Here is a 27,968-nt window from a genome sequence, read left to right as displayed (position 1 = left end):
CAGTAGATCGTCTATTTCCACTATCAAAGTAATTTTTTAAGTAGTACTGTAAGTTGTCAAATATTTCAGTAATTTCTTTGTATATTTAGGTTATGTGTCATATCTACCATGTACAACTTCAAAGCCTACAAGCCAAACAGAAATGTAATTATCAACGACAAAAACGTTAATCGCCAATTATTTGAGTGACAATTAATCGTCATGTAAAATGTCATATCGTGACAGCCCTACATACCTCTCCACTCCAGTCGCCCTGTGTTATTCATTGGTCAAGTCTGTGTTGGGAAGGCGACCAATGTGTGCACAATGATCTGACCGCTTAACAGTCCACTTATATGTGTAGATGGATGGGCTGTGTGCAATGTGAAAGCATGCTTATTTTAATCAATCAATGATAATTATTTATGATCAATCAAACGATCCCTAAGTGTGTATCAACCAGACTCCCCTCTTCAGACTCCATCGTAGCCTGTCAATTTAGGCATTTAAGCAGACGCTCTTAATCCAGAGCGACTGACAATAAACTGATAATACCTCAATACAATAGGCAAGGTAATACATCAAGCAACATCAATACGTCAAATGCATAGCAATATCAATCTAGGAGGAAAAAAAACAAGCACAATCAGTAAAAAAAAAATGCATGAAATGAAACCTAAAAATGCTATCTTGCTTTAATGTCTTCAGTTCATTTTATTTTTCAGCACTTTCGGACAGTTCAATACAAATATATCTGTGCATCTGAACATAGCATAGTCTCAAGAGATACATATAGAAAGAGTTCAAGTTTAAGAGTCCGTTTGAGTTGATTAAGTGTCCAATGTGCCAAAAAAAAAGGGGTAGGGAGAAGCATACTGCTTAATTATCGAGCCCTACCCCTGGCTCATTCACATAACAAAGGGTAATAAATGGTAAGAAATAGTAAGAAATACAATATGTTTTGGTTCTTTTACACCTACGTACTGTATACAGCATGTACTCCCGCACATTTGATCCTCACTCTCTGGTCATTTAGGGTTGACGACCTTGCAAGCTTATGCAAAGATAACATGTCATAATTATATATATATCTATATAGCATGTTAGACAGGAGGCCAGGTTCATTTGTTGACCTGGCATCCTATAGTTTGTATAGTTTCAATGTACATGTTTATTATATCTTTTATATTATAAAGTTTAAACTGATTATGTCATTTAGGCCTATACTTTTTGATATTATAAAGACCAGGGGTGTAGCAACCTTAGGCACAGGTGCCAACATTGGCACAAGGGAGGGTGGTCACTGGCACACTGGCAGTGTGTGAGAGAGTTTTCTTTTAAAATGAAATATAAAAAAAAGTGTATAAATCAATTCTCTCACACACACACACACACACACACACACACACACACACACACACACACACGCACACGCACACGCACACACACACACACACACACACACATGCTGGTTCAACATATTTATTATAGCCAAATACATATAATTATTTTAATTTCGTGGTCCTTGACATGAAAAACCAATGAGAACCAATGTTTTACACTACCATTCCCCAGCAGATGGCGGTAATGCTACGTCAACGCAGTGCGCACATTGGCCACCATCCTTGCTTTTATTTTGAAGGCACCAACCGGAAAGCCTCTTTGCGTATCCCCACTTGCTGCTTGACGAGGCGTCTGATGAAGATGATGGCGGTTGTTTTCCATCTACAGCCGATCATTGATCAATAACTTCACAACCTGATCAATAACTTCATAACCTGGTCAGGCCCGGGTTCTGGACCTGGTGTGTGTGTGTGTGTGTGTGTGTGTGTGTGTGTGTGTGTGTGTGGTATCTCTGCTCTTCCATCAACGTGGTTCTGCTGCTGATGTTTTTATTCTAAACTGTAATACGTACATACATGCACTCCATGGAGTCTAAACGGGTGGACATTCCTTCTGGGGTTCTGGACGACCTGTGCAGGTAAACACTGTTCATCATTTGTGTTCTATCCGTCTGTCTTTCAATATGAGATACATGAAGTGGTTCCTGTGTAAATAAGCCGAAAAGCTTGCTAGGATCTCCTTTTAGTTGGCCTTGTAGACCTACCAGTGAACTGTGCTGTCATGATGAAACTGTACTTTTTCCTATCCAACCTTCTGATACATTCTTCAATCAATATCAATCATGATAACACCACCACCACCCTGGTTCCAACTTCCGAATCACCAGTTGTGATCGATCCATCTTATGCCTCTTATGCAGTGTTAATTTTGTCAGACTAGACTAAGACTAAAAGACTACAATATTTTGATATTTTGTCGATAGACTAAAACTAGACTAAAACAGTTCCAAAAGACTAAGACTAAGACTATTATTTGTGTTATTCAAAAGACTAAGACTAAATCTAAGTCTAAGACTAGTGGCTACAAAAATTAACACTGGTATGTAACTGCAATGAAATTAAAGCCAAATACATGTTTTATGTATGGTTAATTTTGACCAAGTAACAGGCAGTAGAAGACAATGACTTGTTCATAATTGTGTGGTTATATTAGGCTTAAAAAAACCTATCCTAAAAGACGAAGACTAAAAGTCTAAGACTAATCCCAAAAGACTAAGACTAAAATGTTTTGATATTTAGTCGACTAAGACTAGACTAGACAAAAACAATTTCAGAAGACTAAGACAGGACTAAGACTAAATGGTGTGTTATTCAAAAGACTAAGACTAAGACTAAATCAAAATTTGCTGAAAAAATTAACACTGCTCTTATGGCAGAGCAAGTAAAAGTTCGTATCGATACTGCAATGAAAGTCTGGGAATCTAAATGTACTTGAGTAGAAGTACAAAAGTATTAATGCCATCAAAATGTACCAAAAGTAGAAAGTGGGCCTACTCATTATGTTCAAAATGTAGCCTATATTTTGTTGCAGATTAAACCTTTTCATATATTTCATAGATGGCCTCATAGACTTTTTTGGATTTTGAACATGGATTCATGTTAATGTGTATTTTCAGACATTCAACAACTTTGAGTAGTTCACCCACAAAATGACTTTTTCCCTAGTGATTACTCATGCCATATGGAGACTTGGGTTCAATAATGGCTTACAACGGGTCACAATGTTACAAGTTGTGGGCTTGTAGATCTGCTATTGTTGTTAAAAACTCGTCAATTACAGTGCAAATCAGGTCTGTTTTACTAAGGGTCTCAGGGGTTATGCTAAACTTATTGAAGTGATATTGATGAATTACAAATACGGTATTGTTCAATTATCCTGAGGCACCCTTGGACTGGCATCACAGCACCCGAGGGTGCTACGGCACCCACTTTGGGAAACCCTGCCGTAGATGCAATATCTAATCAATAGAAGCAGTGTTCAATCACATGTTTAAAGGGGAGTCATCATGCATATATAAACAAAGAATGAGAGTCACTTCTATATTCAATTCTTATTTCTTTCCAGCCGGTTCATCCTGCACATCCCCAGTGAGGAGAGGGACAATGCCATCAGAGTGTGCTTCCAGATTGAGCTGGCTCACTGGTTCTACCTGGACTTCTGCATGCAGAACACAGCAGGCTTGCCTCAGTGTGGCATCAGGGACTTCGCCAAGGCTGATATCCTTCTGTGTGACTGAGTGATGGGGATGGGATGATAAGCGGTATTTGCGTTTATTGTGATAAAAGAAAACACTCACGATAATCGTGTCGCGGAGATTTAATTTATCGTGAAATTGTCCTCCGTCATGCACTGGGATCAATTCACCTTTTATTTGCCGAGCTGCATATCCGGGGTACCACTTAAACCCTCTATAATATTGATAAAAGCTACTTATAATATATGTACTTGATACAGTCTTGTTTTCACACTCGCTCGGATGTTCCACCCCAGAATAATGGATTTTGATTATCGCGATAACATCGAAAATTGTGATTTCTTTTGTCACAATAATCATGATATGAAATGTTCATATCGTCTCATCCCCAGTGACTGAGTGAGTGAGAGAACTTGAACCGGAACCTGTTTTGTTGAGCTGCAAATTCAGTACCACTTAAACCCGGGGCCGGTTTGATTCTGTATGTGGACTTGAGAATCAGAATGACCTTTTATTGCAGCCCTTACTGGCAGTCAACTTCTGTGCTTTGGTACGATTGGTGCGCAACGATGTTCTAGCCATTGTCGTGTGGGCAGAGATATTTTTCTATACAGGGTTGTGTACATAGATGCAAAGATTTTCAAAAGCGAAGAATCTCAGTTTAAAAAAAATACCCTGCGTCGTATGGTCCAGGCCATGCTGCTTCCCCACGTTTATTTGGGGTTTTAGGGACAGAAAGCAGACCTTTCCCAGATGTCTGGATGGTTCATGATATCGCACAAGATCAGAAATGTATAGAGGGTATGCACATGCATAAAGTGAATGGCAAATCGACTGGCAAAGTGAGTTTAATGTCATTTAACGTTGTTTAATGCAATCAGATAGGACTGTTCTGTTTGGATGTATGGGCTGTCAAGGCCAGAAAGTGTTTTTTTTTGCCACTCAGTAGGCGTTCCCGCATAACTTCCGGGTATGATGATGATGATGTCATGCACATACCCTTTATTGGCCCTAAACCATTCAAAGCTATAGACCAACAGTAGTGTTTTGAAAGCTCTCTTTGACACACAGGGAGCCAGTGTAAGCATTTAAGAACTGCAGTGATATGCTCCACTGTCTTGGTAGTGGTAAGGAGTCAAGCAGCAGCGTTCTGAATCAACTGTAGTCATCTGATTGATCTTTTTAGGGAAGACTTGTAAAGACACTGTTACAGTAGTCAAGTCTACTGAAGATGAATGCATGGACACGTTTTTTTAGATCCTAGAAATCTAGATCTAGTCTATTGGGGACCATGGCTATGTTCCCTGAACTTCCCTCAACCCTATGTTCCCTCACTGAGGTTAGGGTAAAGGTTAGGGTTAGGGTTAGGCATAGTAGTTAACATTGAGGGAACATAGGGCTGAGGGAACTTGAGCATGGACCCGATAGTATGACCATATACAACATTATGATGCATTACGAGCTTGTAGACCTGCTATTCATGGGTTGCATTTGTAGTCCTACACCAGCCATTTTGAGGACCAACACAGGTGTTTTGAGTAACGTAGAACATTGGTTCTATGGCTATGCCAATCAGACAAATTGAACATCTGTGTTGGTCCTCAATATGGCCGGTTTAGGACTACAAATGCAACCCATGAATATATATCTCTTTACATTTTCATGGCATGCCCAACATAGGGCTGCCATGTTCAAGTGTTTACAGTGCAATAGTCATGTAAATGTCCTTCCTGATTGTGGGTGTTGTAAAAACATTTTCTTAATTTTTTTCCTTCTATTTTGAACTTCTAGCGTCCACGCGCACCCTGACCGTAAGGTTGCGGTGCCGTACCTGCGCGTGCAGTGGTGTAATGGTGAACTTTCTTTCCTTCGGGGGAATGGTATTTTAATGACGTCACGTGCAAGCGTGCGTATGAAGACGCTCACAGATAACCCTGTTATGCAAATAGACATTTGTACCGTGCCGCACTGTGCGTGTGACCTGCGTAGCGACAAAAAAACACCCCTTGCTTATTGTCCACCACTGGTTGCGACCTGCCTTCTGCCATTGTCCCTCTTGTCCAGTATTGCCAGCGTTCTCCTTGACAGCAATATACTTTTCCAACACTGTCCGTTCCTGTTGCCCCGCGGGCAAGACGTCCAGAAGGTCATTGAACAGTGGAAGGAATACAAGATGGGCGTCCCCACCTACGGCGCCATCATTCTAGACGAAACTCTAGAAAACGTGAGTAATTACATGATAGCGCCGTGGCTCTCGATGTGGCGTCCGCTGGGGACCCCCCAGGGGTTCTCAGCTAAATGATTGATATTCTTGAGCGCCGGTTCTCAACCTGTGGGTCGGGACGCCCAGGGGGGTCCCCGGAGTGATTAACTTAATGTGCAATGTTGTTTTCTCACTCAACAGTAAACAAAACTAAATAAAGTTTAAGTGTATATAGAGGGTATCTGCTCATTTCTAAAGTGACAATTTAAGGAATTTTAAATACCTCTATAATGACAAGTTAAACATTGGCTAAATTGTCAAATATTAGAGGCAGAAATTGTGAAAATAGCAGATCTACATGCTCACAACGCCTTCACAATAGAACTGTGTTGTACAACATGTAATGCCTCAACTCTTAGTGCTCGTGGGGGGGGGGGGGGGGGGGGTCCCCAGTTAAAATATGATTATTTTGGGGGTTGCGGCCTGGAAAGGTTGAGAACCACTGGTCTAGAAAGTGAACACATGGAACCTAGTAATGGCCCATTTCCACTCTTAGGCTGACCTTTTGGACCCTTACATGGACCCAAATGGTCAATTACGTTTGTTGTAGTTATAATGGAAACCTAAACATTAAACAACAATCTTCTGGGGTTCTGTAAAGTTCCAGGTTATGGAATGTTCTGGGTTTCCCTTTGTATTCGAGATCAAGAAGAGTAATTCCTAACTATGATGTCATCCGTTGTAGTGTTTGCTGGTTCAGGGTTACTTGGCCAAGTCGGGCTGGGGATTCCCCAAGGGCAAAGTCAACGAGGATGAGGCGCCTCACGACTGCGCCGTGCGAGAAGTGAGTCAAACACTCTTCTGTTAATATTTTATTACAAGGTTTAAGTAATGCATGACGGCCTGTCATAATTACATTGCATATCTTGTACGTCAGAATTGTTGTTGTATCTTGTTTCTTAATCTGTATCAATTCTAGGGATGGGTATTGGGAAGATACGTATGAGGGTACTTGGGTCACGATGCGATTGTATCACGATATAGTGCGATGCGATACATAATTGAGAATTTGAGATATAGATATATTGCAATATTCAACTGAATTGACATACTTTTTGTGTAGAGCTGAACATCCAACTTGCCATTTACGACCTGGGTAGTCTAATAATATGCATGTACATCACAAAACATTCTTAATGAATTCAACTGTTGAAAAATAGCAGAAATAGCCGATCTACACTAGTACATAATTGCGACCGCAAGTTACTATGAAAAGCTCCACCGACTGTCAGTCAGTTAGTCTGTCTGTCTGTCTGTCCATCACACGTCACACTTTTGCCCTACTCATATCTCCGCCACCGTTGCCCCTATCCATGCCAAATTCTGCACACACACTCCTTGGCTGCCAAACCACAACCCCCACCCCTCATTTCTCACATGGCCCTCTTCTAGCACCACCATGAGGCCGATTCTTGCAAACACATTTTTGGATATTGCTCCTACAGATATTGCCCTAAAATCACACAAAGCGGTACACAGTATCTCTACAGTCATGTCATCAACATGGATCTGTCCCAATTCCCATATTCCCTCCTGATTGGCTAAGATTGCCTTCTAAAGTTTGTGTATGCGACGTGGCGGTCGTTATGTCCCGATTAGGGAGTCTTGTACATTATTTATTATTATTGGTCCCGGTCATTTGTTTTCTGGGTAAACAACAGGGTGTACATGTGTGTATAACTTGACTGAATTCCATTTCTCTGTGCACTTTACAGGTTCTGGAGGAGACAAGCTTTGACATCAAAGATCGTATCTCCAAGGACGTGTACATCGAACATAAGATCACCGACCAGCTGGCCCGCCTCTACATCATACCCGGAGTGTCCCGGGACACCAAGTTCAACCCCAAAACCCGCAAGGAGATCAGGGTACATACTGTCACCCACCCTCTGCCTAATCTTGGAAGTGTTTTCTTTAGGGCTTGCCACTAACGATTATTTCCTTATTGATCATTCTACATCTATTACTTTCTCGATTAGTTGAATAATCTCAATTGACACATGCGTGTTTTTTTAAATTATCACTTCAGAAAATATGCGAAATAGTCGATCTACAAGCTTGTTGTGATCTCATATAGTGTAGGTAGATATTTCCGCTATTTTGGAAAATTAATTCTTAAAACTATTTAATTTCAAGGACCACCGTAACTCTGGGAGTGTACAAATTGTTCCATTTTATACCAGTGTATTTCCAATCTGTGAAATATGCTGTTAAGGGCAGACTTACTCAGCACCCTCACATTCTTCCTCTTGTATTCTACAAGACAAAAAACACCAACACGATGAACTTCAGTTTCGAGTGGTTCCCCATCGTTCATTGAGTTGGTGTCTATATATCCTCTTGTAGAACATCGAGTGGTTCCCCATCGAGCAGCTGCCTTGTCACCGCAACGACATGACGCCCAAATCCAAGCTGGGACTTCCTCCTAACAAGTTCTTCATGGCCATTCCCTTCATAAGGTGAGAGTTTTGCTTTTAAGGGGACCCGTGCCGTGGCCACGGAAACCGCTGTGTGTTGTTTTGAGTGGTGGTGAAGTGCTTTGGATGTCGTCGTTGAGAGCGCTGTGGTGCAGGGAAGTGGGAACAAGAGCTCTCTTAGGGCGTCTTTACCACAGAAATGCATGGCAGTGACAAGGTCGAGTTATTAGGTAAAGAAAGATAAAGGGGGACACGGTGGCGCAGTGGTTAGCGCTTCGCCTCACAGCTAGAAGGTCCTGGGTTCGATTCCCGCCGGGGGACGCTGTGGGCACTGGGGGCGTGTTCCTCCCTCACGTCATCAGCGCCCACACCCTAGATGGGGTTGGCGATAGGGCCTTTCTGTGTGGTCTCTATAATGCCTCCCCCTGGCCAGCCGGGACACCTGATGGAGGGAAAAGGAACTGGTTGGAATAACGTGTTCCTTCCACGCGCTATGTCCAAACCAGGGAAATCCCCACTGTCAGGTGAAAAGAAGGAACTTGGACTCCTCATGCATAGAAGGAAGCATGAGGTCAGCCCGTTGTCTCCCGCAGCAGAGGGGCCCAGGATTACATAGGCAATTGGCACTGGGTGAAAACGGGTCACAAAATCGTGGGATAAAAATTATATAAAAAAAAAAGATAAAGAACTGAAGATTGTTTCTCCAGTGAAGATCATGGGTCCCATCGAAACGAGCAAACTTCGAGTACACACACTCAACCCATTTAGGGGAACCCCTTCTGGGGTTCTTGTTACAAAAAAAAATATATATATATCAACGAAATTCCCTAAATTAGAAAATGTAAATGTTTAAGCTTGCAGATCTGCTATTTTCACTAGTTTAGGTCCCGAACTTTATTTATTCTAGATAAACTTTACCTTGAATCAATAGGCAGGTAAATTCAGCTAGCATTTCAAATAAAAACATTTGGGAGTGGTGCTAGCTGGAGTATTGGTCGAGCTTCACATGAGTAGTGTAAAAAACATCACAAGGATGCAACTGGGACGTATCATCAGTGATGTAGCCTGGGGTCGACGGGTGTTTCGGGTCTCGCAACATCATACACCCTCGCCCAGGTGACCCAGCCGGGGTTGATCAAGTCCCGACTTACGTCCCAGTAGCTATCCACGATCAGTCCTATTAGGGAAAGACAGGGTCACTCAATGTGCTGCACTGGAACTACTCTGCCGGGAATGGGGGTACAATTCTGGCGCGTGGAAAAACTAGGCTCTATGGGTTGACTCCTGGCCGGGCTCCTCCTACGTCTCACCAGGTCCTCTCCTGCTCTCACCAGGTTCAGAACCTGTGCGTTGCACCAGACCCCAATCCAAACATTCCATTCAGCTGCTGCAGTTGAATGGCCCTCCTAAAGGCCTCACCGTGGATTTGTTGGGCTTCTTCCTCACGGAAGACACAGGCTGGGGCGCTAACCAAACCTGCTCCCGGGTGCCGTCTAAATTCCGGCCGTCAACCGAGTCTCCGGTCGTCACCAAACTATTCCTGGTTGTCACATAGTCTATTCCTATGAGCCACTATAAATAGAACTAATAGTGTAAAAAACATCACAAGGATGCAACTGGGACGTATCATCAGTGATGTAGCCTGGGGTCGACGGGTGTTTCGGGTCTCGCAACATCATACACCCTCGCCCAGGTGACCCAGCCGGGGTTGATCAAGTCCCGACTTACGTCCCAGTAGCTGACAGTTAGCTTGCTGCAGAATATTCCACACTTGCACTTTCCAGTTGCATCTTTTCTAGTTCTTATCACGTTCCTGGACGGTTTGGCATCAGGAGTGTTAAAACAATAAGATGTAAATTGACATCCGGTCCCCCACCAGAGAGCATGTGAGCAGAGTGGAGCGGGAACGAAAGCCGCTCCGCGCTCCAGAGGGCTCTTATCCCGCTCCGCTCAGCAGCCAAAGTATGTTGATACCATGCCCGAAACACTTTCTCCTTTGCTTTGTCACAAGTGTTCTCAACACAAATGCCTGCTGTAACGTGAGCCTTTGATGGAGAGCTGCCTTCAATGTTACAAAAGACGCCATCTAAGGCATTATATATTTTAATAAGACGGGCAATATTAAATCCAGTTGGTTATTGATTAATCACCACATTCGAGAAGGAGGCGACTCGTAGCGTGTGTTTTTCATCAGTCTCAGTCTCTCAAATTGTATCCTTTGACTGGCTGGTGATAGGCCTACAACTTAACTGACACAAGGTAGGCTATTTATTATAAACACATATCCACTTGTGTGGATGATATAGAAACATTTGACTTGAGTGAAATCTTGATAAAGGTTTGCTCTCCTCTCCGCTGTGTTTTCTCGTTCCTGCGACATGGCTGCACTGCCATGGACTGCACGCGGCACTGTTTTGTTGGAAACATGCGGCGTGCGGCCCCAACAGGGTCGGCTAGGAGCGGAGGAGGTCGGCACTCCAAGGAGCGGAGGAAAATCCTCGCTCCAAAGCCGCTCAGACCCATTTGAAAAGTCCCTCACTCACGCTCACGTCAAAAACTGCCCGCTCCGCTCATATGCTCTGTCCCACACACAAAAAAAACAAAGCCGACTAATGTCTAATAATGACAGCCCAATGACTGTCAACCCGATGGTAATGTTTCTCCTGGACCTTCACCCGCAGGCCGCTGAGGGAGTGGATCGCCAGGCTGAAGGGCGAGTCCACCGACAGCGACGACGACTTCCCTGGCAGCGCCGGCGCTTCCTGCAAACCTTCAGAGAAATCCCGGTAAACTGTTTGTTTTTTTATATTCTACCGTTTGTTTTTACAGCGTGGTACCTGTTGAAGACCCATGCTTTAGGGAATGTAACTCATTATAGTTTCCGTGTCCCCATGCAGGTCCAAACACAGACGGCCGCAGGTTACGGACGCCATGTTCGGAGACGTGTGGCAGAAGACCAGGCCGCAGAAGACCCTGGGACAGCTCGGCCCGTACGAGATCAACGAATGCATGAAAGCCAAGGTCGGAATCCTTCAACACACAGCTTGTTTGGAGTACTTTATGAGCCCTCAGAGGGAAGCTGTTAGGGCTTACAGTAAAGCCCAAAGCACACCAATGGTTGATTGATTGATTGAAGGATGTATTAGAAGGTTTGCCTAGGAATAGGTACAGTTTCATGACAGTACAGTTCACTGGTACAAGGTCAACTAAAAGGATAAGCTCATGAAAGCTGTGGCCTCTTCACATTGAGATGCTTTTGATCCTAGGGCAACTAGTCGCAACTCTTTGCAACAAAACAGTTTTAACCCATTTAGGCCTGAGGTCAATTCTCAAAACTCCTTCTAAATCCTGTGTAGAAGGTTTGTAATTTTTTAAAACAATAAAAAAAATATTCCCCAAAAAGCTAAGATTTTCAAGATTAAAAAACTGCAACGATTTTCTAAGTATTTTCATTTATAAATAAAAGAAAGAGTCTTAAGAAATTCCATAAATTAGAAAACAGATATTTAAGAAGTAGTGCAAATAGACGACCTACAAGCTCGTCACAAGATTGTAGATCTGTTATTTTCACTAGTTTGGATCCCAGGCAAACGTCTAATTTCTCTTGACTTTAAAAGTTTGGGAACCACTGCTGTACATGGCAACAGAACCCCATAAGGGGTTCCTGTCTTTAAGGGTAAAAATAAATGGGCTAAGGTCAACCACTGCATCTCCGTGCAACTGCCATTTGGGGATAATGGTTGCGAGTAGATTGCATGTTGCAAGGCGAATCATTGGTGTGGTTTGGGCTTAAGCTTCTTGCTCAGGGACTCATCAAGTATTAATGGGCAGAATAGGAGGCGAGCCGGTGAGCTTCTGATTACCAGACGGCCTCTCTGCACTCTAATCTACGGCCACAAGTGAAGGGATTGATTGTCCCTCATTCACAAGTACCAGCAGCTACTGTAGATGTTGAGTGTGTTTATGCTATTACAGTTGAAGCTGTGCCTGTGTAACAATCCGTTCTGCAGTCTTCGTCGCCATCCTATGGACAAAGTGAATACTGCAAGTGAGATGCACAAAGGGGTTCAACTTTATTTGTCACTCACTCATAGGCCGCACTCAGACTGGAACGTTCTGTGTTCAGTGCGAGTCTGTTCCGTTTGGAAAGTCTGTTCCAAAAAAGAATACATTTCCCACAATGCTTTGCGGACGTGGGCCGTCCAGCGAGAGGCGGAAGTGTAAGTGGATTTCGAGCGTGTAGTCTTTTTGGAGTTGGCGTCGGTGGACAGTACTGCTGCTGCTTGGTGACACCTGTTGGGCAAAATGTTGTTTAGAGGACGCAAAAGGGCGCTTGTATTGGCGGTGTTGGTGGCGAGGAGAAGGAGAAGGAGGGAGAAGCGGCTTGAAATGGCCAGCAGAACGAGGGAAGAGGAGAGACAGCGCGATGATCACTGCAGACCGAAGGCTCAACGCACTGTAGTGTAGTGGACTACAAGTGTGCTCTGCCCAGTTTCGCCGCAGAACGGTGGTTCTCTCCTATTGGTTGGCAGCTGAACCCTGCCTTCTGTCTCATCAAGTGCAGCTTGTCTGCTCCCCAGTGCTCGCCTACAACTGTCTCTGTGCGAGTCGTGAGCAAGTTGGACGCAACCACACAACACCACACGACTCGCACTCGACTTCAAACCACTCGACTTCCATCCGGAATGCATTGTGCTGTGCCTGCCCCCCGCCTCCCCCACACGACACGCACTCGTTTTTATGCCTTTAGGTCTGTAGCCGGCCATACAAGTGCAAGTAGCGAAAATGTTGGTGTGACATGCTACACAGACTGTGCAAACATATAACAATTATAATTAAGTCTGCACACTGGTTAAATATGCTGCTCCACTGCTCTCAATATTTCAATCACAAGATCTTCATCAGGAATGTTCTGAGAACAATATACCACAGGGTTCCCACGGTCATGAAATTCCTGGAAATATTTTGAAATTAGAAAAATATTTTTCCAGTACTGGAAAAGTTTTGGAATTGATCAAGGGTCCTTGAAGGTCCTGGAAAAAATAGCTATGCATTGTCTTTGGTTATTGATTTAGTTAATACCTCTGAAATGACAAATTAACACATCGGGTGCCCACGAGGTGTCTGCGCGTCAATCTCTTTGATCTGTACGAGTGCCCAACGACGCGTTGATGTGTTGTACAGTAAACTATACTGTACTGTAGATACTGCACTTGGCTACCGCGGTGATGAAACAACTCCATTTCCCAACATGCAGCGCGCAATTACGTCACCCGGACGTGCTGTGTGGCTCGTCGACTTCCTGTCTAGTGGCTGCACAAAAGTGTTGTTTTCTCCGGATTCTCTTCCTTCCTCTCTTCCTTTTCTCAAAACGGCAGCCTCTTCTACATGCCGTAACACAAACAATGTGGCTCAGAAATGATAAAAAACGGTCCTGACTGAAAGAGAAGATTTTCGCGGAATAAACAGGAACCACTCGGATTACATTTACTCGGATTACTTTTCTCGCCAGTACTCTCGCCGGTAGGTAAAATGACGCGTTGCCATGGGCACGAATACATTAAGACCTCAGAAATCACGCGGGCGTCCGATGTGTTAAACATTGGCCAAATTGTCAAATATTAGAGGCAGAAATTGTGAAAATAGCCGATCTACATGCTCACAACGCCACGCAACGCAAGGCGTTGTGAGCATGTAGATCAGCTATTCTCACAATAGAACCGTGTTATACAAAATTCCTCTACTCTTAGTGCTCGTCAGGGTGGGTGGGTCCCAACTTCCAAGTTAACTCATTCCCTGCCAGGCCGATAGTCCCGAGATTATTCCAATGTCTTTCCCCGCCAGGCCCGATAGTCCCAAAAAAAAAAAGAAAAAAAAAAAAAAAGTTTTTTTTTTTTCAAATTTTCTTTTTTTTTCAAAAAGCTTTTTTGACCCCAAAAAATGGAGTAGGCATGATAGCAATCGCGAAATTGCATGTTTAACCCCCATAGCAACCCCATCTTTCAAACATGGCAGCCATCTTTGTTTACATTTTAGGAAAACATAATGGCTGCTATCTCATGAATGCCTGAACGGATTTCCATTCTGATTTTTTTGTTTGAAAGCTGTGAGCAATGTGGACACACGTGGTGCATTATCTAGGCATGGGGGTGCATTATCCGTGCACTATGAATTACATGGACGTCTATGGAGACGAATGGCAGGTGGGAGTACGAAGGTATGTTAAAATGGCGGACAATGTGTTAAAACATGATTATTTCGGGGGTCACAGCCTGAAAAGGTTGAGAACCACTGGCATACACTACCTGTCTTTGGGCATTGCACATAGGAGTAAGCGACATGTTATTGAGCTGAATTATTTCCGTAAAAGTTTCCGTAAAAGTTTTGGAGATTTTTTGGAAATTCATTGGTAAAAATGTGTGCGAACCCTGATACCATTACTTGGAGAAGAAGTAACTGCCCGTTGATATATAAGCGAGTTGGACAAACTATCTCAAAGCAAGTTTCAAGTTTAATATACCATTCACACTTTTTTCTCTCTCCCCCACAGACTCCAAATATGAAAAGCAGTCGCAAGTCGCAAGATTCTCTGAGCGCGAAGAAAGGAGCCAACGGCAACGGGGTGAGAACACACTTAGCCTCAGGTTGAGTTTCATAGTAGCTCCAGAAAGGTGTTTCACACATCGGGTGCCCAGTATTATTCAAGATTGAATCAGCTGTTGCTGTGGAAACCTGCCATTTTGAAGCCTCTGCGAAAAAGTAATCAGGGTAAATGTAATCCGAGTATATCCTGGATCTTTTCACGATAGTATTTTCTTTCACTCAGAACAGAAAAATTAACAATCATGTCGAGTTGGATGCACTTTATTTCATGCCAAAAATGACTGGCAACAATCATGGGCATCAGTGCTTTTGTAACGGCCGGTAGAGAAGGCTGTGTTTTAAACATGAATGTGATTTAAAAGTTAGATTAGGAGATCAATGCGCTTTTGTGCAGCATAACACTGCTCTCTGCGAGGGAACCAGGTTTTTCTGGGATCGGCATCCGACCATCATCTAATTCCAGGTGGTTTCATTTGTGTGAGGATCAATCCATGTGAGATTGCGTTGCATGACGAAACCTTTAGCTCTTCAACCCATTAGAAAATAGCAGACATACTGTACAAACTGCTTGTAGATCTGCTAATTTTTGTGTGTGTGTGCGTGCGTGCGTGCGTGCGTGCGGTTTCTTTATGTAACCGCTCTGTTTTGCTCCCACAGAAAGAAGAGCGCAAATTTCAGCCCAGAAGACTTCAGGACAACTTTGACAAAGGTACGTTCAGTTGAGATTAAAAAGAAAAAACAGAACGTTGTTTGGAAGCAACGTTGAGCTTTGGTAGAACCAAGGGGTAAACTTCATTCTCTGGAAATGAAGCAACGTTGAGCTTTGGTAGAACCAAGGGGTAAACTTCATTCTCTGGAAATGAAGCAACGTTGAGCTTTGGTAGAACCAAGGGGTAAACTTCATTCTCTGGAAATGAAGCAACGTTGAGCTTTGGTAGAACCAAGGGGTAAACTTCATTCTCTGGAAATGAAGCAACGTTGAGCTTTGGTAGAACCAAGGGGTAAACTTCATTCTCTGGAAATGAAGCAACGTTGAGCTTTGGTAGAACCAAGGGGTAAACTTCATTCTCTGGAAATGAAGCAACGTTGAGCTTTGGTAGAACCAAGGGGTAAACTTCATTCTCTGGAAATGAAGCAACGTTGAGCTTTGGTAGAACCAAGGGGTAAACTTCATTCTCTGGAAATGAAGCAACGTTGAGCTTTGGTAGAACCAAGGGGTAAACTTCATTCTCTGGAAATGAAGCAACGTTGAGCTTTGGTAGAACCAAGGGGTAAACTTCATTCTCTGGAAATGAAGCAACGTTGAGCTTTGGTAGAACCAAGGGGTAAACTTCATTCTCTGGAAATGAAGCCTACTTTGTTGAAGCTTCCTTTTGCTGGCCCAACAGATGTTGCTATTTCACCGTCTACTGGTGTCAAGAAATTTGTATCGCAATGGAATGCAATGAGGTTTTCTTTACACTTAATTTTTATTGCCTTAGAAATCTTTTCATAAACACTGTTTTCAATTACTAGTTTAAAATTTTTTGTTTGTTTTTTATCATCATGATTTGCGTAAATTATAGTTCTATCGTTAATTTTAATATTAATGACAAACAGTATGTGTTTCTAGGCTCAACATTTTCATTACAATTTACAAAGTCTACTGATAATATAGTAATAATTATATTTCTGTCAACATTTTCTTTTCCCCGGAATCTAAAGATTTCTTTGAGGGGTTTAACCCATTTAGGCCACAGTGAACTCATTTTCAAGATTTTTCAAAAATAGCAAATCTACATGCTCACAGCGCGGCACCGAGTGCCACACTGTGAGCTTGTATATCTGCTATGTTTTTAATAGTTAAAGCATACAATAATGGTTTTAATCTTCTTTTCTCTCCCGCAGAGGCGGTGTTCTGCAGTCCCACCAACGGCCACCTGGCGCTGTACAACAGAGACTGCGAGCAGCTCTTCTCGTCCCGATCCTTCCTCAACTTCAAGTTCGACTGGGAAGCCGTCCTGAAATGTTTCGACCCGTGACGATCTCGCCGCACCGCCGTTGGAACGTTAGCTTGATCAGTGTTGCCGTTTTTCTTTTTTCTTTTTTCGGTCTTTTTTTTTTTACACCATGGCTCTGAGGAGGCGGGGAGATCTGGAACAGTGATTCTCAACCTTTTATATTATTTCAAAGACCCCCCAGTTTGTTATACATTATTAGGCCACAGACACCTATTTTTTGATTCATTTCTTTTTTTTTTTAATCTTTGGCACCCCAATCTACAATGTAAAATCCTCAGGTTAATTTAGCTCTGAGAGTATGCACACACTCTAGGGTGTGTGTTCAAATGGAACCAAATGGACCCGTACGGGTCCATTTGGTTCCATCTGAACACACTCCTTTGAGTTACAGACCCGTAAACGTCCATTTAGACCTCCGGTGGTCCCCAGGCCCAACGTTGAGAACCGTCGATCTAGATGAGGGTCTGTGTCTGTCCAGCTAATCTCGCGAACGAACCACTTTACTGAATATTTTTTGTATCTCGTATTACGATGTGTGTGTGTGTGTTGTGTGTGTGTGTGTGTGTGTGTGTGTGTGTGTGTGTGTGTGTGTGTGTGTGTGTGTGTGTGTGTGTGTGTGTGTGTGTGTGTGTGTGTGTGTGTGTGTGTGTGTGTGTCTTTTTTCACATTTTCGGAATTCATAATGTAAGATCCACTGTCCCGCCTTCACTCCATATTTGGGCCAGACTGACTCGATCACTATGACATCGGTATGACGTCAGAGATCCAGCAGCGAAGCCATGCATGCATGTCGTTAGACCTCTCTCTACTTGTTTTCTTTTTTTTAACGATTCATATTTTATTGAAAATGTTATTTTTGTACGCAGGACATAATAATGGAAATAATACATCACACATAACAATAGAAACGACAACAAAATCAACAATTATGAATGAACAACAATGAAAGAAATAAAACAATACAAAAACGCATGATGTTGACTGACTCATACTCTGTCAGGGGCCCGTTTCATGAAGCAGAATGAAATAATCGAGGATTTAAGCGAGTTTTATGTATTCCTTTAAAAGACCATGTTGTTGATCGTAGATTTCTTGACCGTGACCAATCATGGAACGGATAGGAATATTTCTGGACCTGCTCATGAACAAACACTATTTCTGAACGATTGAGACCTTTCTAAAATACTCTGCTCAGGAAAATAAAAGAAGCCATTTAAAAAAAAAAAAAAAAAAATCTGCTTTATTGAATCATGGCACCCCACACAACTGGGGTGCTCCATAGTTTAGTGGGGCCGTTTTTAGCCCAAGGAATATTTTTCATGCTACACAAATGCTTGCAATGGATTCTGAATCATGAAAACCCCCCTAGTTAGACCCCTCTTTGGGTTTTTTAAGGGTCACCATAAGGGTCCTAAAAAATCAAACCTCGGTTCGAAGTGAAGCGGTGAACTTTTATACTATGTGTTCTAGAGCTATGAATTCTGAATGAATGAATGATTTTATCTGGAGGGCCGAATTGTCATGTGAAGCTTGACCAATCCTCAATTCTGGTCTCATTGGACATTTTTAATCATCCAATCATCAGACCGGGATGGACGTTGCACACATATTTTGGATGTACAGGACAGATAAAACCTGTTCATTCTGGACTGAAATGTCCATATATGGACATGAACGGGACACACAAAGCCACTCCTTGGAAGCGGCTTTCACCGCTTCAACGAATGTAATTCAGGTGCTGGTGGAGCCTCTCTCCTGGCCTCATGGGTGACTCAGGCGGCCCCCTGGTCTGTGAGAAGGACCTGGTTGGTGTCAGTAGAACCTGGAGTGTCCACTCTCCTGATGTGTACGCCCGCCTCACCGGACTGCTTCCTGGATGGACCAGTCACCAGACCATCGCTGCCAACTGAACCTGTCAGCCCGTGTTGATTTTGTTGACTACAACTTTGATGAAAAATGCAATTATAATAGACTATAATAGATTATAATAGTGGTTATAACACAATAGAATCTATTATCATGTATTGCAACTATATCCTGTTGGTCTGAATGAAAAGTCAGTGAGTGATCAGTGATCAGTCATTATGAAGTGTTTGGCCTAGATCAGACCTACTCTGGATTGGATACTTTTTAGTACCATGTTTAGTACCACTTTCACACCACTCTACCCAGGTCCTTGTAGTGGAAAACCTGGCACAAGTGGGCGGTGTGGTGTGGTGTGGTGTGGAGTGGTGTGGAGTGGTGTGGTGTGGTGTGGTGTGGTGTGGAGTGGTGTGGTGTGGTGTGGTGTGGTGTGGTGTTGGGCCAGTGGAAAAAAAGGGGCTGAAGCGGGCTCTTTTTAAAGCCCCTATAGCCCCGCCCCCTCTCACCCCCCCAAACACTGCTTTTGCTGCAAACAGACAGACACGAGCTCCGTATAGTGTGTAGCTGTCCCAGCAATGGGGGGGCTAGATGATTTATTTCATTTTAGTGTTGGGTTTGCTTGAAATATGTGAAGGGTAAATGTATGGTTATTTGGGTGACATTTTATGAAATTTTGTGTGTTTTGAAGCCTTCTGGTGGTTGGTTGGTGCCATGGCACAGGCAATGGTCACATGGTACCAATTAGGGGTATTTAAGGTCCACCTGCAAATGTTCAGCAGATGATCAGATAGGAACAGACCAGCCTGAGTTGCTGTGGAGAGAGGAGCTCTCGGTGGGAGAAGTCTCCAAAACAAATATAAAGACAGAGCCAATAAGGGTCTTTAGAAAAGAACATGTAGAATGAAGAAAGTTGCCAGCACTCAAGGAATCTCCTTTTTTATCAAGTTTTATTTACCTCATACAGGCTCACAACACACGGACGCGTTTCGGCCGTCCAGGCCTTCCTCAGCGTGAGTATTGACAAAAAGGCAGGAAGTGACGGTATAAATAGGTGTGTCACAATCAAAAGTTCCTCTGAGCAGCTGTGTAAAGCTTCCGGTCTATTACATTATACACTGACCAAATACATTTGTTTCCCACAAGGTACCAAGTGTTACATCGTACAGAAAAATGTTTTTTATACACTAATTATAATATACCACATCAAGTAGTACAGAGCAACACCCTATACGACAAAAGACACTGACAGTTGTATCTGTAGGGTTGATAGACCCCCATTACTGGGCACAGTGAAACAAAATAGTCAAGGGATACAAAAATGTACAAAAATATACAAAAATATAATATTATTAAAATATATACAGTATATACAGAAATATATACAAGAGGGAAGCCGTAGGGATTTAGTACTCTCTATGTTGACTAGAAATACATTCACAAAAAGCAGCCGAGTAACAGCTCCTCATTTAGCCCCTTGGGCTGTTCAGTCTGTAGAGTATGTATCCAGAAGGCTTCCCTCTGTAATAATGCTTTGTCCCTATCCCCACCCCTCTTCAATGGGTCTACCACTTCTATTCCCATAAACCTTAAGGTGCAGACCTTGTGGCCTACAGAATTAAAATGCCTGGCAACAGATGATTTGTCATCTTTGTTTCTGATTGAGCTTTTATGTTCTGAAAACCTGGTCTTAATTTCCCTGATGGTCTTCCCAACATAACACAGTCCACATGGACACTTTAACAAATAGACCACGTACTTAGTTTTGCAAGTGATTCTGCCTTTAACTAAATATTTTTTTCCAGAGTGTGGATGTGAAAAAGACTCGCTCCTGATCATGGCGTTACAGTGAATGCAGTTTTGACAGGGGAAGTTCCCAGAGGGTACAGTAGACATAAAGTGTTTGGGGGGAATGTAAAGATCTGCCCTCACCAGTGTGTCTCTGACATTTTTGGCCCTCTTGTGGGCAAATACTGGTTGGTCTTTAAAGGCCTGTCCAACATTAGAGTCACTGGCCAAGATGTGCCAGTGTTTCTCTATGCTTAATCGGATGTCTCTGGACACTGGTGAGAAAGTGGTTGCACAGACAATTCTGTTGTTTGCCCTTCTAGATGAAGGTGGTTTGGGAGACAATAAGGCTCTCCTGTCTAGGTCTCTTGCTCTCTGCAAGGCATTATTTAAAATATCAGGACTATAGCCTTTTACTCTAAACCTAGAGCACAGCTCAGCAGCTTGTTCCTCAAAGACTGTATCTGAGCTACAAATTCGCTTGATTCTTACCAGTTGACTGTAGGGTAGGCCTTTCTTTAGGCCGGGAGGGTGATAACTAGAGTAAGCTAAAAAGCTATTACGATCTGTTTCTTTCCTATGGACTCTTGTGTCTAATTTATCAGTCTTTGTTAAGACTACATCTAAAAAGGAAACTGACTGCTGGCTGAACTCCAGGGTGAACTTGATAGTGGGCATTCTGCTGTTGATATAAGACTTGAACTCGTGTAACTGATCTAGAGAACCACTGAAAATACAGAACACATCATCTATGAATCTATACCAGCATCTTATCAGCGTAGAGAATGGATTATTTTTGTACACATAGTCTTCTTCAAACTTCCCCATGAAAAGGTTTGCGTAGTTAGGGGAGCATGGGCTTCCCATACTTACGCCCTGGCACTGTAGATAGTAAGAATTCTCGAACTTAAAATAGTTTCTATTGAGAACAAGTTTCATTAACTCCACCAGAAAGGCTGTAGGTGGATTAAGGTTTTCTCTTTGATTCAAATAATATGCCAGAGACTCTAAACTTTCCTGATTGGGTACATTAGTGTACAGCGCGGTAATATCTAGACAGCAAATAAAATCGTCAGATTGGACGTTCTCTAAGGCATCTATTCTATTTAGAAAATCAGTAGTGTCTTTTAGAAAAGAGGGAAGCTGAGAGACTAGATGCTTAATCTGTGTATCAATATATTGAGATATAGGTTCAGACAAAGACTGATTACCTGCTACAATAGGGCGACCTGGAACTGGTTCTACACACGATTTGTGAATCTTAGGTAAAGTATGAAAGATAGGTCTAACAGGGTGTTTCTGATACATATAATCATGTTCAACCTGAGCAATGAACCCCTCACTCAAAGCTGTAGTTAAGAATGACTGTATTTCCTGTGAGAATTTAACTGTAGGATCACCATTCAAAGGCGTGTAGAACTCAGTGTTACCCAATTGTCTGAATATTTCTTTCCTGTAAGATTCTATATTCTGTATAACAACGGCGCCACCCTTATCAGCGCTCTTGATTACAATGTTTGTGTCTTTACTCAAAACAGCCAAAGCATTTTTCTCATCAATCTCTATGTTAGAGTATAGTCTTTTTTTATTTTCAACAGAGAGCTTCGAGGACACATCCTGTTCAACCAGTCTGCAAAATGTGGTCACAGAGGGATTAAACACAGGTGGGACAAAAGTACTTTTTGGTTTTAGTCTCTTCACAACATCCATATGGGACGTAGATGCCGAAGCATCATTAATGTCACGCTGCTGAGGCAGGTTGCTACTATTCTGTTGGGGCGAACCAACAGACTGAGAAGAAGGCGGAGTAATCACGGCCCCCTTCGTAAAGAAGGCCTTCAGTTTCACTGACCTAAAAAACTTAAATAGTTCTATCCTTGTCGTGAAGGAGTTGGCCCTGGTGTAGGGAATGAACGATAAGCCCTTAGACAGGATCGAAACCTCTTGTGTGGACAATGTTCTGTTAGACAAGTTTATAACGTTCACTACCTCTGACCCCGTCTGCTGCTGTAGGCTGCGCGGGCGGTGTCGCTTACCCCCCCGCCTGGTCCGCCGTCTCTGGACCTGGTGGTGTACCGGCCTGTGGCCGGAGCTGGGTCTAAAAAACGTTGATTTTCCGGAATGATGCCGGAATCATCAGTGGAACGACCACTCGAAGCTGAGAAGTATCCTTGTTGTTGTCGCTCATGCTGGCGACAACAACAAGGATACTTCTCAGCTTCGAGTGGTCGTTCCACTGATGATTCCGGCAACGAGGCCACACAGTCCACATCTGCAAGGCGAGGAAATCAACGTTTTTTAGACCCAGCTCCGGCCACAGGCCGGTACACCACCAGGTCCAGAGACGGCGGACCAGGCGGGGGGGTAAGCGACACCGCCCGCGCAGCCTACAGCAGCAGACGGGGTCAGAGGTAGTGAACGTTATAAACTTGTCTAACAGAACATTGTCCACACAAGAGGTTTCGATCCTGTCTAAGGGCTTATCGTTCATTCCCTACACCAGGGCCAACTCCTTCACGACAAGGATAGAACTATTTAAGTTTTTTAGGTCAGTGAAACTGAAGGCCTTCTTTACGAAGGGGGCCGTGATTACTCCGCCTTCTTCTCAGTCTGTTGGTTCGCCCCAACAGAATAGTAGCAACCTGCCTCAGCAGCGTGACATTAATGATGCTTCGGCATCTACGTCCCATATGGATGTTGTGAAGAGACTAAAACCAAAAAGTACTTTTGTCCCACCTGTGTTTAATCCCTCTGTGACCACATTTTGCAGACTGGTTGAACAGGATGTGTCCTCGAAGCTCTCTGTTGAAAATAAAAAAAGACTATACTCTAACATAGAGATTGATGAGAAAAATGCTTTGGCTGTTTTGAGTAAAGACACAAACATTGTAATCAAGAGCGCTGATAAGGGTGGCGCCGTTGTTATACAGAATATAGAATCTTACAGGAAAGAAATATTCAGACAATTGGGTAACACTGAGTTCTACACGCCTTTGAATGGTGATCCTACAGTTAAATTCTCACAGGAAATACAGTCATTCTTAACTACAGCTTTGAGTGAGGGGTTCATTGCTCAGGTTGAACATGATTATATGTATCAGAAACACCCTGTTAGACCTATCTTTCATACTTTACCTAAGATTCACAAATCGTGTGTAGAACCAGTTCCAGGTCGCCCTATTGTAGCAGGTAATCAGTCTTTGTCTGAACCTATATCTCAATATATTGATACACAGATTAAGCATCTAGTCTCTCAGCTTCCCTCTTTTCTAAAAGACACTACTGATTTTCTAAATAGAATAGATGCCTTAGAGAACGTCCAATCTGACGATTTTATTTGCTGTCTAGATATTACCGCGCTGTACACTAATGTACCCAATCAGGAAAGTTTAGAGTCTCTGGCATATTATTTGAATCAAAGAGAAAACCTTAATCCACCTACAGCCTTTCTGGTGGAGTTAATGAAACTTGTTCTCAATAGAAACTATTTTAAGTTCGAGAATTCTTACTATCTACAGTGCCAGGGCGTAAGTATGGGAAGCCCATGCTCCCCTAACTACGCAAACCTTTTCATGGGGAAGTTTGAAGAAGACTATGTGTACAAAAATAATCCATTCTCTACGCTGATAAGATGCTGGTATAGATTCATAGATGATGTGTTCTGTATTTTCAGTGGTTCTCTAGATCAGTTACACGAGTTCAAGTCTTATATCAACAGCAGAATGCCCACTATCAAGTTCACCCTGGAGTTCAGCCAGCAGTCAGTTTCCTTTTTAGATGTAGTCTTAACAAAGACTGATAAATTAGACACAAGAGTCCATAGGAAAGAAACAGATCGTAATAGCTTTTTAGCTTACTCTAGTTATCACCCTCCCGGCCTAAAGAAAGGCCTACCCTACAGTCAACTGGTAAGAATCAAGCGAATTTGTAGCTCAGATACAGTCTTTGAGGAACAAGCTGCTGAGCTGTGCTCTAGGTTTAGAGTAAAAGGCTATAGTCCTGATATTTTAAATAATGCCTTGCAGAGAGCAAGAGACCTAGACAGGAGAGCCTTATTGTCTCCCAAACCACCTTCATCTAGAAGGGCAAACAACAGAATTGTCTGTGCAACCACTTTCTCACCAGTGTCCAGAGACATCCGATTAAGCATAGAGAAACACTGGCACATCTTGGCCAGTGACTCTAATGTTGGACAGGCCTTTAAAGACCAACCAGTATTTGCCCACAAGAGGGCCAAAAATGTCAGAGACACACTGGTGAGGGCAGATCTTTACATTCCCCCCAAACACTTTATGTCTACTGTACCCTCTGGGAACTTCCCCTGTCAAAACTGCATTCACTGTAACGCCATGATCAGGAGCGAGTCTTTTTCACATCCACACTCTGGAAAAAAATATTTAGTTAAAGGCAGAATCACTTGCAAAACTAAGTACGTGGTCTATTTGTTAAAGTGTCCATGTGGACTGTGTTATGTTGGGAAGACCATCAGGGAAATTAAGACCAGGTTTTCAGAACATAAAAGCTCAATCAGAAACAAAGATGACAAATCATCTGTTGCCAGGCATTTTAATTCTGTAGGCCACAAGGTCTGCACCTTAAGGTTTATGGGAATAGAAGTGGTAGACCCATTGAAGAGGGGTGGGGATAGGGACAAAGCATTATTACAGAGGGAAGCCTTCTGGATACATACTCTACAGACTGAACAGCCCAAGGGGCTAAATGAGGAGCTGTTACTCGGCTGCTTTTTGTGAATGTATTTCTAGTCAACATAGAGAGTACTAAATCCCTACGGCTTCCCTCTTGTATATATTTCTGTATATACTGTATATATTTTAATAATATTATATTTTTGTATATTTTTGTACATTTTTGTATCCCTTGACTATTTTGTTTCACTGTGCCCAGTAATGGGGGTCTATCAACCCTACAGATACAACTGTCAGTGTCTTTTGTCGTATAGGGTGTTGCTCTGTACTACTTGATGTGGTATATTATAATTAGTGTATAAAAAACATTTTTCTGTACGATGTAACACTTGGTACCTTGTGGGAAACAAATGTATTTGGTCAGTGTATAATGTAATAGACCGGAAGCTTTACACAGCTGCTCAGAGGAACTTTTGATTGTGACACACCTATTTATACCGTCACTTCCTGCCTTTTTGTCAATACTCACGCTGAGGAAGGCCTGGACGGCCGAAACGCGTCCGTGTGTTGTGAGCCTGTATGAGGTAAATAAAACTTGATAAAAAAGGAGATTCCTTGAGTGCTGGCAACTTTCTTCATTCTACATGTTCTTTCGAGCCGTGCACCTAAAAGACTGTATCTAAATTGGAGTGTTGCGGGCTTTCTGCTTTGTTGCAGGCGTCTCTCTCTTTAGAAAAGAAGAATGCAACTTAGATAGATAGATAGATAGATAGATACCTTTATTATCCCAAGGGGGAAATTCAGTTACCCAGAAGGTACAGCAGTTAAAGGTTACAGGACAGTAAGAAAAAAAGAAAAGGACTGTTGTGTACAGCCGAGCGTCAAAAAACAAACAATAAAGAAGAATCAACAATACAGGAGAACTTAACTGATCTCCTAAATATTCAGTGCAGAAGGCCACACGGTATGTCACTTTTATTGTTTGTTTTGTATCTTATTGTTGGTTCACTGTTTCTGTAAAGTTATTATACTTGTTTTTCATCTCATCTTGCATTGCCTTTTATTTAACTGGTCATTGCATTTGTTTCTGTTTATTGTTGCATTGTACATTATGGCTAAAAACATGTAGCCTATGTTTGTATGTTTTCAGTTTTCACGTTGTCTACACATGGTGTTGGAACAGGTTGGGTGCCAAATAAAAGACCCTTGTGAGATATCAGTTTGGAGCGCAAGTTTATTCTGCCTGGAGAAAATGGTTTGGGAGTAGTTACATAGTGAAAAGAGAAATACAATTAATTAATTTCTTATATGTAAAGGTTAGAGCTCATGAAAGTAGAGTTTAGTTGTCCAGGTTGTTAGGAAGTGAAAAGTGCGTGTGACTCACTGTCAGTGACTGACACTCTGCGCGTGGCACAGTTTAAAGAGACGTTTTAGGTATTATCGTCGCGACTCGTGACAAAACAACTGCGTCACTTATTTTGTTTCCAGGTGAGTTATAAGCTACGGTATACACACAGTTAGCTGCTTAGCATTATGGCCAAAACGCAAAACCTTCCATCTGCAAATTTCATGATTTTTGAATTTCACTTGAAATGAGGACAACAGGCTATGCTGCACATGGTCAATCTGTCTGCAAGATCGTTCTGCCCTTCATTTTGCCAAAAAATGTCATGTGACTAGAAATAGTATAGGTTTTAATGTTGAACACACATTTTCTTTTTCCCAAAAAAGTGATTTATTTTCAGATAGGAGGTTTTGGCTTTTGGCCATTTATATCTTTACACACAATTGTGTGTACAATGTTGGCTCACTTTATTATTTTACAAAAGTCAGTCTACCAAGTACCAACAAACATAGGCCTATCCTGCACTTTTATTGAGGCATGCACCCACCCTTACAATTAATGAATCTAATAATGTATATTATTTTGTTGTATGGATGAATGTTATTGGTTATATTGGCCCATATATTGTCCAATTAACATTTTTGACAGATAGGTTTAAAGCAGTAGGCTATTTTATGGCTGTAGGCCTGTTGTCACTTTGAAGATATTTACAGGGCCACTCGTGGAAATGTTCATACACGTTTTGAAATGAAACTCGAATGCATTTGATTCCTAAATGCTTGTGTTACTATCATTCTCAAGACTTCTATATACTGTACTGTAGCCTATGTCACATTGTGTAATGTACCTCAATGTGTAGGCCTAACAGTCAAGCTACACAGCACTCATTCTGTATATTATACTGTAGGCTAAGTGAGTAAGTGTACACAGTAGGTCATATCTAACATATAATTTTCCGAATGTCTGTCTGTCTGAGTGTCTGTCTGAAACCGCGTTTCTCCTCAGTGGCTGGAGCAATTGATCTGAAATCGCATCACCATCAGCATATGAACACACCTGACATAACTGTGAAGCCCGTTTGTCACTTTCACAAATCGTATGCTGTATAATTGCATTTTTATGGTGTATCTATATCTATTTAGCCTACAGTACCTTTTGTGACCACACATGTTAAGGGAGGGGCGCTGTTGTTCAGGCCATGCACAATCACACACAAACCCACACACACACACACACGGGGGGGGGGGGGGGGGGGAGTGTGTGTGTGTGCAGGCGGACAGGCGGGCGGGCGGGGGGTGGGGGGGGGTTCTGGCCCTGTTACAGATGTTGTCCAAAATCATGCAGATCGGTACACAGTATCTCTGTAGCCGTTAAATGGAACGGGTATTTCTTACATTGATGCTCCTACATATTAGCATGCAAGCACCAGTTAAAGTTACTTTCCATCCCTCATATACTGTGTGCACAGT

At 42.6% G+C, this 27,968-nt stretch overlaps 2 protein-coding genes across 2 annotated transcripts in view; both read left to right on the top strand.

The window, feature by feature from the left end:
• The first annotated feature begins 1,709 nt into the window (after positions 1-1,709).
• On the top strand, positions 1,710-17,418 carry dcp2 (decapping mRNA 2). Its single transcript, XM_080750214.1, has 11 exons — positions 1,710-1,960; positions 3,448-3,599; positions 5,674-5,801; positions 6,526-6,624; positions 7,556-7,708; positions 8,187-8,299; positions 10,939-11,043; positions 11,155-11,278; positions 14,808-14,879; positions 15,518-15,569; positions 16,748-17,418. The coding sequence occupies exons 1-11, from the start codon at positions 1,899-1,901 to the stop codon at positions 16,879-16,881; spliced, it is 1,194 nt and encodes a 397-aa protein (XP_080606340.1). The 5' UTR covers positions 1,710-1,898; the 3' UTR covers positions 16,882-17,418.
• Positions 17,419-25,726: 8,308 nt separating this feature from the next.
• Positions 25,727-27,968, top strand: part of LOC308305907 (vomeronasal type-2 receptor 26-like) — a gene marked incomplete at its 3' end in the record, with an annotated part of 60,550 nt that continues 58,308 nt past the window's right edge. The window contains exon 1 of the mRNA XM_080750803.1: positions 25,727-26,118. The remainder of the gene's footprint in view (positions 26,119-27,968) is intronic.

This window comes from Nannobrachium achirus, assembly GCF_963921795.1.
Source record: "Nannobrachium achirus genome assembly, chromosome: 20".
In the NCBI taxonomy this organism is placed as follows: Eukaryota; Metazoa; Chordata; class Actinopteri; order Myctophiformes; family Myctophidae; genus Nannobrachium; species Nannobrachium achirus.
Note: the sequence above shows the minus strand (reverse complement) of the source record. Positions and strands in the feature narration are given on the sequence as shown.